Genomic DNA, 10510 nt, shown 5'->3' on the forward strand with positions numbered 1-10510 from the left:
CAGGATGCTGTCACCTACAGATGTGTTGGTCCACATTGGAAGCTGTTCTGAGCTTCTTGCGGGCTGCAGGTTGACTGTGCATGCCACTATCATAGGTGGCCTTAACAAGCAAAGCTTGGTGTTCCAAATGCCATACAGCGAGTACATTATAGATAACTTTGTTTGCCGATTAATGTCCAGAAAGAAATACTCCCATTTTACTCTATGCGCCACTGATTTCATTAAATAATTGGAGTCTAGCGCTCCTTCAGAGGATAGGGTTCTGTGCCACCTGCACCAGTTTTGAAACCCAGGGGATCTGTCCCAAAGGTGGCTTATGACTCTGGGAATGTCACAAACTCCGCACTTGGCCGCAGGCCCTGACTTCATCAGGGCTGTTTGACAGAACTAGTCCGCTTGCCTCCGTGTGACCCTCCCCTCTCGCATCATTCCACAGTACCACCATCATACGAGTGTGGGAAGCCCCAGGTGGAGCCGAAGAAATGCCCTGGGAGGGTGGTGGGTGGCTGTGTGGCCAATCCACACTCCTGGCCCTGGCAAATCAGTCTCAGAACAAGGTAAGAATCTGCACAAACATTCCCCGCCCGTCTACGTGAGCCTGGCAGGGCTGTCGTGCTAAAGCAACCTTCCTGTGCCCTTCCAGGGAGCAAATACAGCTACACCGAGCTTTAAAAGCTGTCTCCTTAGGTTCCCTACTTTGAAAATGCCCCCAAATGGTATTTAAGAAGAAAAACAAACAAACAAACAAACACCTCTGGGCTGCTGACATTAAGTTCGGTAACTATGTGAAATGATGATATTCCCGGAGAACATAGAAGGCGCTTTGAGGGTCCACACACCCACTGGCTGTTTTAAAATTTCAGGAATGTCTTCATACATGTAACACTCTGCAGGCGGGGGCTCACCAAGGAGCTTGCCTGTCAGAGATGCATTGACAACAGTATGTGACCTTTTTGTGAATTTAATACAGAGGCTGCTTATGCACCCACAAATATATGGGTAAGCCAGCTTGTGGCTGCCCTGGTTTAACAGCCAAGTGTCTGAGCCTGTGAAAGCAGGGCTGTATGTGGCGGGAAACACCTGTAATTCTTAATTCACGTTTCCTAGGCATGGCTTCCAAAGCATACATGTGCAGCAGGCTCATCACAGGGGCATTGGCTTGCGGGGCTCGCTCCCATAACTCTGTGCATGCTCAATTGCTACCCATGGTCCCCTCTGCGAGCTTGCTGAATGCCACTGGCAGATATGGGCATGGCTGACTGCACTCTGTCTGTTACTGATATTTTTTTTTAAATATGTATTTGTATTTTACTTATATGAGTGCCTGCTTGTAAGAACATGTACCATGTGTGCCTGGTGCCCTTGGAGACCAGAAGAGGGCAGTAGATCCCTTGGAACTGGATCTACAGATGGTGCCGAACCACCAGGAAAGAATAGCCAGTACTCCTAACTCTGAGCCATCTCTCCAGCCACAGAGTTTGTTTGTTTGTTTGTCTGTGCTTTGCTGACCTGATCCTACATACAACACTATTTGCATTACACCCCGGTTGGGAGTTGGTGATCTCTCTATCCTGAATTATTGCTCTTGGGGTCACATTTAGCTCCTCGGGGGATGAGTTATGAAGACCTTCTGATATCTTAAGAGTGGGGTAGATAGATCACACAAGACAGATGGCACAATGTCCCTACCGTTCTGTACATGGGCTGACAGCATTTTCTGCTGGGGATGAACTTGTCTTTCTGATTTTTTTTTTTTTTTTTTTTTTTTTTTTGTGGGATTGAATGAAACACAACACCCGGCCTCAATGGAATTCTTGCTTTCCCTCCTAGATTTAGTGGACAACACTTCTGTGGAGGGACTTTAATATCCCCGGAGTGGGTGCTGACCGCGGCGCACTGCTTGGAGAAGTACGTCCCATGGGTAACTGGCATGAGGTCTCCTTCTAAAGACTGGCTCCCTCCCCCTCCCTCCCTCCCTCCCTTCTCTCCTGCCTGCCTGCCTGCCTGCCTTCCCTGGTAGTGATATAAGGGACCCAGGGGTATGTGTGTGGAGTCCACAGCGGCCACCAGGATGACCCTGCAGGAGAGAAACAGTTCTAAGGAAGATCCACAAAGGACCCAGAGCAGGGCCTGGGCAACAGATCTGCTCAGTGGCAGGCACTGGTCCTGTCAAGGTCAAGAGCATCATGGGTTTCAACAGATCAGGGAGTCATAGATTTTGGTGGCTGCACATGCTGGGAGTTCTTGAGGTGTGTATGACACAGGTAGGCACCAGGGAAAGGTCTGGACTATGTTTTGCTCCTGATGTCATAATCTTTTCTAGATCGTCAAGGCCGGCATTCTACAAGGTTGTCCTTGGCGCGCACGAAGAAGATATTCTTGGGTCGGATGTTCAGCAAATAGAAGTAAACAAGCTGTTCCTGGAGCCCAACCGAGCTGACATTGCCCTGCTGAAGCTAAGCCGGTATGGTATGGGTTCCCTGGGGTTAGCACCCCAAGCTGAGTGAAGACAGTGGTTCATGGCCGGGGTTTTATGAGCCACAGCCATGTATGGGGTTAGAATAGTGCTGTCCAGGATGCAAACGCATGGGGGTGGGGTTAGGCAAAACAGGCAAGTTTCATCAGAAAAATGAGGATTCAACCTAGTTCTGCACGCCCACAGGTACGTTCCTGAAAAGGGAATCAGAACTCAGTCCCCTCCCGTGAGGAAAGCGTTAAAATGTAAAGTACGCTATCACCTAGTGCTCGCCAGCTGACATGCATTCACCATCATTACCCCTGGCTGACGAAGGCCCTCTTGATATGATGCGCTGAGAGAATCAAATGAGATTATGTAGCTCAAAGCACTTTTAAAAATTACAAGCACATGCCTGGCATGGTGGTACACACCTTTGGGAGGCAGAGGCAGGCTGGTCTACAGAGTGAGTTCCAAGAAAGCCAGGGCTATGTAAAGAGACCTTATCTCAACAAACCAAAAACCCAAACCAAAACAACACCACCAAAAAAATAAAACCCCACAAATGTGGGGCTGCTGGAGAGGTGAAGAAGGCTTGCTTTTTCAGGGGGCAAGAGTTTGGTTTATATCAAGGGATCTAGCACCCTCTTCTGGCCTCTGCTGGCACCCCATGCGAGTATGCACACACACACACACACACACACACACACACACACACACACACACACACATTCAAACAATCAAACCCACACAGGAAAGGGCAGAATGAAACAAGAAACAATTCGCAAACACAAGTTCTACCACGGTTTTTCCTTTGGTTCTATTTTCCCAGCTGAAGTGTGTGTGTGTGTGTGTGTGTGTGTGTGTGTGTGTGTGTGCGCACACGCGTGCACGCATGTCTATGCGTCTGTGCGTGCGCGCGTGTTTTAAGCCTGACATTGGGTAATTAGGCTTGTGCCATAGAGTTAGGAATGTTTGGAAAAAGGTCCCCATGGACACAGCTTCCCAACAGTCAGCTATTTTGAGAAATATTCATTTGCGAACAGGCAGCAGCCACGAGGAACACATTGCTGTTCCTGGTGGGTTCCAGATGACAGAGAGATGATCCTGGAAGTGACAGGGCCTGGTCCAGTCAGTACAGGTCTGGTCTCAAACACAGGGCAGTGTGCCTGAGTTGTAAATGGAGAGGTGTTGTTTTGGGGGGCGTTTTGATGTACTAAAGGGAAAGAAGGGTTTTACCTCCCTCGTGTTCCCCGAACCTTTCCCTGCATTCCACCAAATGAGCAAGTACAAGACCTCCTGTCCCAGCTAGAGCTGTCCAGGATGCAAAAGATATCCAGGATGCAAAAGACATCCAGGGCGATTTGATGGCTTGAACAAGTAATTCAGCAAACAGGAGGATTGTGTTCTCTGACAGCCTGACACATTTTTGGGGGTTCACCGTGTCCTCCCCACACCTTACAGCCAGAGGGCCTCAGGTCTTTGGTGTCCTGTAAAGGAGCCTGTGAACATCCCTCAGAGAGGCTGGGTCTGCTTTGGTCATTCTGGGAAAAGGTGTCTTCCCCGAAGCTGGAGACAGTATGGAGTCTCCATGAGAACAAGGCATTTCTCATTTCCAGTCTGAAAAAACCAGAACGCTTGTGAATTCACCAACCTCTATGCAGGTGAAGGTGCACTGGAAATTGGGCCATTTTGCTTCTGCAAGGAGTTTACACTATTTGCCTGGGGTATTACAATCATTTTAACCGGCCACAACTCGTCCTGGCCAAATATCTTTCGTTTTTGGTGTAGCTGGGTGGCATCTAGATGGTCCATCCCCAGGATGGTACCATGTTTAATTAAACAGTAAATCACAAACCACAGAACGGGGCTGAGGAGAGGGCTCAGGTGGCAAAGGCCAGCCACACAGGCTTGGGGACCCAAGTTCAAATCTCCAGCATCATGTACAAAGCTTGGCGTGAAGGTGTGCATCTGCAGCTCCAGCCCTGGGGGGGGGGGTCAGAGACAGGAGGGTCCCTACAGCTCCCTGAAACCAGTGTCACCAACTCAGTGTACTTCAGGCTCAGTGGAAGACCCTGTCTCAAATGGCGAGCAACTGAGGAGGACTCCTGATGCCAACCTCTAGCCTCTATCTGCAAACCCCAAGTGTGCCTTTGGTACCTGCGTGGACACACGTGCATAAACACACATACTCTCTCACACAGCTGACCATTTAGCTCATGGGACACTGTAGGGCAGTGTGAGCTTGAAGGGTTTTCTATATTGTTCTGTGTCAATGAAGAGAGGAAATACCAGCCCAGAGGGTTGAGGCAGGTAACGCTTGGCTGTGGGTGATCTGCGGGCGAAGGGTGGAGGCTTCCGGCAGAGCAGTGGATGTGACGTTTGATGCTTATCTTTCAGTCCCGCTACCATCACCAATAAAGTAATCCCAGCTTGTCTGCCACCTCTGAATTACGTGGTTGCTGACCGGACACTGTGTTATATCACTGGCTGGGGAGAAACTAAAGGTAAGGTAAAGTGGCTTTGACCTACAGACCGTATGGGAAGGTTGAGCAATACCCTGTGTGTGAATGTGGTCCAGCCTCTTTCTTGATCTGTCTGGGCACTTGCTACATCTCCGTAATCAGTCACCAAGATGTGAGGAGAGCGACCACTCCTTAGCTTAGACCCTCAACCTACAGTTGCAATGCAATCGCCCTTTCCTCGGTGGTGGGGGCGGGGAGGGCGGGGAGGGCGGGAAGAGGCTTCGGCATAACCTGCCAGTGTAGCCTGCACTTAGCATGTACTTTACAATAGAGTTCCCAACTATAACACAATAACAACAAAAATGGTAGCTAAACTAGTTGTCTTCCCCAAATATTCACACACTTAATGTGTGTGACAGGCAGATAGATGGGTGGGAAGAACTCTCACAGTCTGGACTTACTTTAGGGATTCTCCATCTCTCTTTGCACATGCCTAGTGATAATCAATCTGGCAAGCTGCCTCGGGGACAATAAGAACATCTTGCTGTGGTGGGAGACGCAGTGAGGAATTGAGTAAGGTGTCAGGTATCTGTGCATCATAGGTGCCACTCTTGAAGATAGAGCAGAGTTGTAGCCAATGCGACTCTTTCTTGTAAACCACAGAAAATCCAACTTAAATTGAATTAAGAAAAAATGAAGGAATTCCTAGTGATCTAGAATGTCAGTTGGCCCTTGTGATGATCAGGCCTTAGACTCTGTTCAGTACCATCTAGGTGTCACTCTGGCCACACAATGTTTCTATTTCACCATCTATCACCACCACAATCATCACTGTATTCACCATCATCACCATGACATCATCATCCCTTCTCCATCATCACCATGACATCATTATCCCCTCTCCATCGTCACAATGACATCACCACCATCCCCTCTCCATCATCACCATGAATCATCATCCTCCCCTCTCCAACATCACCACGACATCACCGTTATCCCCTCTCCATCATCACCATGACATCATCATCCCCTCTCCATCATCACCATGAATCATCATCCTCCCCTCTCCAACATCACCACGACATCACCGTTATCCCCTCTCCATCATCACCATGACATCATCATAATCCCCTCTCCATCGTCACAATGACATCACCACCATCCTCTCTCCAACATCACCATGACATCACCGTTATCCCCTCTCCATCATCACCATGACATCATCATAATCCCCTCTCCATCATCACCATGACATCATCATCCCTTCTCCATCATCACCATGACATCATCATCCCTTCTCCATCATCACCATAACATCATCATCATCCCCTCTCCATCGTCACCATGAATCATCATCCTCCCCTCTCCAACATCACCACGACATCACCGTTATCCCCTCTCCATCATCACCATGACATCATCATAATCCCCTCTCCATCGTCACAATGACATCACCACCATCCTCTCTCCAACATCACCATGACATCACCGTTATCCCCTCTCCATCATCACCATGACATCATCATCATCCCCTCTCCATCGTCACCATGACATCACCATTATCCCTTCTCCATCATCACCATGACATCATCATCATCCCCTCTCCATCATCACCATGACATCACCATTATCCCTTCTCCATCATCACCATGACATCACCACCATCCCCTCTCCATCGTCACAATGACATCACCACCATCCCCTCTCCATCATCATTACTATCAACACCAGTACTTCACCATCTGTATCTCCATCACATCTCCATCATCAGCATCTCCGCCATCACAACCATCTCTATTATCATCACCTCCACCATCACAGGCATCATTGTTCCCATTATCACCTGAACCATCACAGTCATCACAGGCATCACAGTCCTATAACATTTCTGGTCCTATAACACATCCACTGAGAAAATGATTCTTAGAGGAGTCTCGTAACGCTAGCTCACTTTTCTCCACATCAGTGACACCAAGTCAGTCAGTGTTCTCAGTTTCTTAGATCAGAATTCTTCCTCTCTCCACTTCATGCCCTGGACTTGCTCAGGTTTTCACATTCCTATGCTGGTTTGCTGTTGAGGCTGGGGACTCGTTCAGGTGGGCTGTCCTCCTGATTTGCAGGCCCTTAGAGATGCCTTCTTGGCTTTGGCCACCAGATGGCAGCGTATCTTCATAGACCACATAAACTTCCTGTCACCCAGTGGTGGTTTTCTCAGGATACAGAAAAGGAACAAGAAAGGTAGCATTGCAATCGATTCACATTGAGTCAAGTACTCTGAGAGGGTTCTGACCCCGTTCCTGTACTTGGTTCAGGCGATGCCCGCCACCCCATCTGTGTCTGGGGAAGGGACTGTCCATTAATGATTTCTTGTCTTCTCTATGCTAGCAAAGCAAAGGTATGCTACAAAACCCCAAGAATAGCTGTGTTTGCCAACCAGAAAAGCTGGGTCCTGAGAAGTCCTGGGTGGGACCCTCTGGACAATGGCACCTCTGACGGTTCTGCAAGTGTTCATCTCAGTCTGGCACACAAAAGCTGTGGCTTTTCATATAAAGCAATATGAGTCATAAAACAAGGAAGGTGATGGACACCCCCCTTCCCCTAACTGCCAAAGAAGCACAAACTAGAGAATGAACCAGAATGATTTAAACAAACTACATTAGCTCAGTTTTGAAGAGTTACAACCTTTTAATGAGAGTGCAATGTGGACACTCATAAGTTTGTTAAGGGCTGATGTTTTTAGTATTTTCTAGACTGCTCTGACCATAAAAAAAAATCTGACCATAAGCATGCGTGTAGCACGTCTGAGTACTGAGACTTAAGAGAATGTCATGCAGTGAACATAAACCGAAGGGGTAGAGATGTCGAGCCTTTGTGAGCAGGAGGCAGGGGCTAAAGAGCATGGTAAGGAAGTACCTGGGTTCTGCCCTCACGGCCCCACGTTCCAGGGAAACACTACGACCACACCAAGCCTCCTTTCCTTAAATGCTATCAAGGATCATTGGAGTACCTACTTCCGAGAACTAGTTCAAGAATTAAATGAAATTACACCATGCCACCAGCTTGCTCCTGGAACAGTTAATTCTTAGCAAAAGTTAGTTATTTTTTTTTTTTTTAATGTTCAGGGAAACCATAAATATACGCAACATAAAATGGACTGTTTGAAATGCCCGCAGTTCATTTACAATGTTGTGTAACCATCATCATGTTTCTAGAACACATTTCCCTCATGGAAAAAAAGGAAACCCTGTGGTCATTAAGCAAACACTCTCTATTAAGCTCTCAGGGAGACTGTAGCATTGGTAAAATGGCTTAGGGGCCGGGGAGATGGTATTTCCCACGCAAGCAGGAAGCCCTGGTTTGGATCCCCAGAGCCTGATGGTATGTATTCGTAACAGCAGGAGGCTGAAACACCTGGATTCCCAGGCTCACTGCAGGCCAGCCAGAACAGTTTACTGAGACATTTCCAGGCCAGTGAGAGACCCTACCTCAAAAACATGCAAGGTGGATAACATCCTAAGGAGTGACACCCGAGATTCACACACACACACACACACACACACACACACACCACAGCCCCCCCACCACACACGCAAAAACACACACATATACATACATCCCCCTCAACCACACACACACACACACACACTCATGGAGCCGAAGCGATAACTCAATTAGTGAAGTACGTACCTTGTAAGGGGGTTTACCCAGTTGTCTCAGGAATGTCCATCTGGAAACCAGCATTTGATCCCTGAGCCAGTGCAAGAGAGTCTGGGAATGGTGGCCCACACTGTTATCTCAGGGCTGGGGAGGGGAAGACAGGGACAATCCTTAGGGTTTGTTGGCCAGTCAGCCTTGCCTACGTGGTGAGTTCTAGGCGACAGAGACCCTGTCTCAAAAGGAAAGTGGACAGTGCCCGAGCAACACCTGAAGTTGTTCTCTGCCCCCGCCCATCATTATTCTATAATGAGGAGAAGGGGCAGGATTTGAAGTGAAGAAATATTATATAGGTGGTAAATAGAGCATAGAGAGCCAAAAAAGAATACGAAACAATAGTAGCATTTTTCAAGTCTCTACATTAAAGGCATTTGGGTTTTTTGTTTGTTTGTTTTAAACTGGAAATAAAATGTGGACAAATAGCTAAGCCCCAAACACCATGAAGAAGCTGGGGATGCCATAGCAGGTCTTGGGAACGGGACATCATCTTGTATGATGTTTACAACTTACAGGGCTAAAAGTGTTAGCAGTACTCAACCACACAAACGAGAGTTCCATAACTGCCACTGTCATTCTGGAACTTTCCTGGGGGCCCTGTATGGTTTTTAAACCACGTCTTTACCATTCATCACAGGGACTTTCGGTGCTGGCCTTCTCAAGGAGGCCCAGCTTCCTGTCATTGAAAACAAGGTGTGTAACCGCTATGAGTACCTCAATGGCAGAGTCAGGTCCACGGAGCTTTGTGCTGGGAATTTGGCTGGAGGCACCGACAGCTGCCAGGTAAGAAAAGAGACCAATATGGTCTCGGGTAGAGCCATCTCTGTCTCTTGGAATTTCAGTCCAAGAGGATTGGCAACCCAGGGCCATAAAGATAACACGAAGATGGCATCCCATAATATAAAGTTGTAGCTCAATCCTCATGTGGACTCTTCCCTCCTCTCTCTAGGGCGACAGTGGAGGACCCCTCGTTTGCTTTGAGAAGGACAAGTACATTTTACAAGGAGTCACTTCCTGGGGCCTTGGCTGTGCTCGCCCCAATAAGCCCGGTGTCTACGTTCGTGTTTCACGGTTTGTTAACTGGATAGAAGGAGTGATGAAAGATAATTAACTGGGCAGGAGGCGGAGAGAAACATCTACTTACTAAAACATCGTAGAAGCTGAAATGTGGGGAGGGACTTACGTTGCTTGGAAATGATTGACAGTAATCAAACAGAGACACTACACTGAACCACGGCTTCCTGTCGCCACTCAGCCCCCCCCCCCACCGTTTTTTTTTGTATTATTGTGGGTAAAACATTTTCCTGTCTGTGGACTTCTGGATTTTGTGATAATAGACCGACACTGCTATGGCATTTGTTGAAAATAAACTCTATACTTACTTTGCTTTGAGTTGGTTTGGGGCGGGGGATAAGGGAAGTCTCCGATAATTTCATAGTCTTTGTTCACCCTAACAATTTGAAAACAGCTGACTGCAGGGACTTAGTTTGCCTTTGTAACGGCCAGCCGCCTGTAGGACTAAGCAGATGGTAGAATTGCCAGGAAGAGACCTAAAGGTCTCCGTAAGTCACTCGGATATTGACCTTCTCATCTAACGACAGCTTTGTCACACACCTTCAACGTCTCCCTTTCTGATGCTGAGGATGTGGTTTTCAAAGCCGCCACATGGATGAGGAGTCAGGAGAATGAGTTCTATTCTGGGGACTGAAATCTGCTCCTGTCGACTGATCTCTAGCCCAGATCCTGGAATGTAAAGCTGAGTCGTGGCATAGAACAGGCAGGGAGATCTAACACAAGACCAGCTGAGGGTCTGAATGTTATTGTGGGTCACATATGAGTGCATGAACAGTGCCCATAAAGGTACAGCAAACCAAGAGCG

General features: G+C 47.9%; 1 protein-coding gene across 1 annotated transcript in view; it reads left to right on the forward strand.

The window, feature by feature from the left end:
* Positions 1 to 10014, forward strand: part of Plg (plasminogen) — a 34788-nt gene extending 24774 nt beyond the window's left edge. The window contains exons 14-19 of the mRNA XM_051206069.1: positions 437 to 557; positions 1831 to 1908; positions 2324 to 2464; positions 4856 to 4962; positions 9269 to 9414; positions 9581 to 10014. Coding sequence (XP_051062026.1) covers positions 437 to 557; positions 1831 to 1908; positions 2324 to 2464; positions 4856 to 4962; positions 9269 to 9414; positions 9581 to 9742 — 755 coding nt within the window. The 3' untranslated portion in view covers positions 9743 to 10014. The remainder of the gene's footprint in view (positions 1 to 436; positions 558 to 1830; positions 1909 to 2323; positions 2465 to 4855; positions 4963 to 9268; positions 9415 to 9580) is intronic.
* The last annotated feature ends 496 nt before the right edge of the window (positions 10015 to 10510 follow it).

This window comes from Phodopus roborovskii, unplaced genomic scaffold (assembly GCF_943737965.1).
Source record: "Phodopus roborovskii unplaced genomic scaffold, PHOROB, whole genome shotgun sequence".
Taxonomy (NCBI): Eukaryota; Metazoa; Chordata; class Mammalia; order Rodentia; family Cricetidae; genus Phodopus; species Phodopus roborovskii.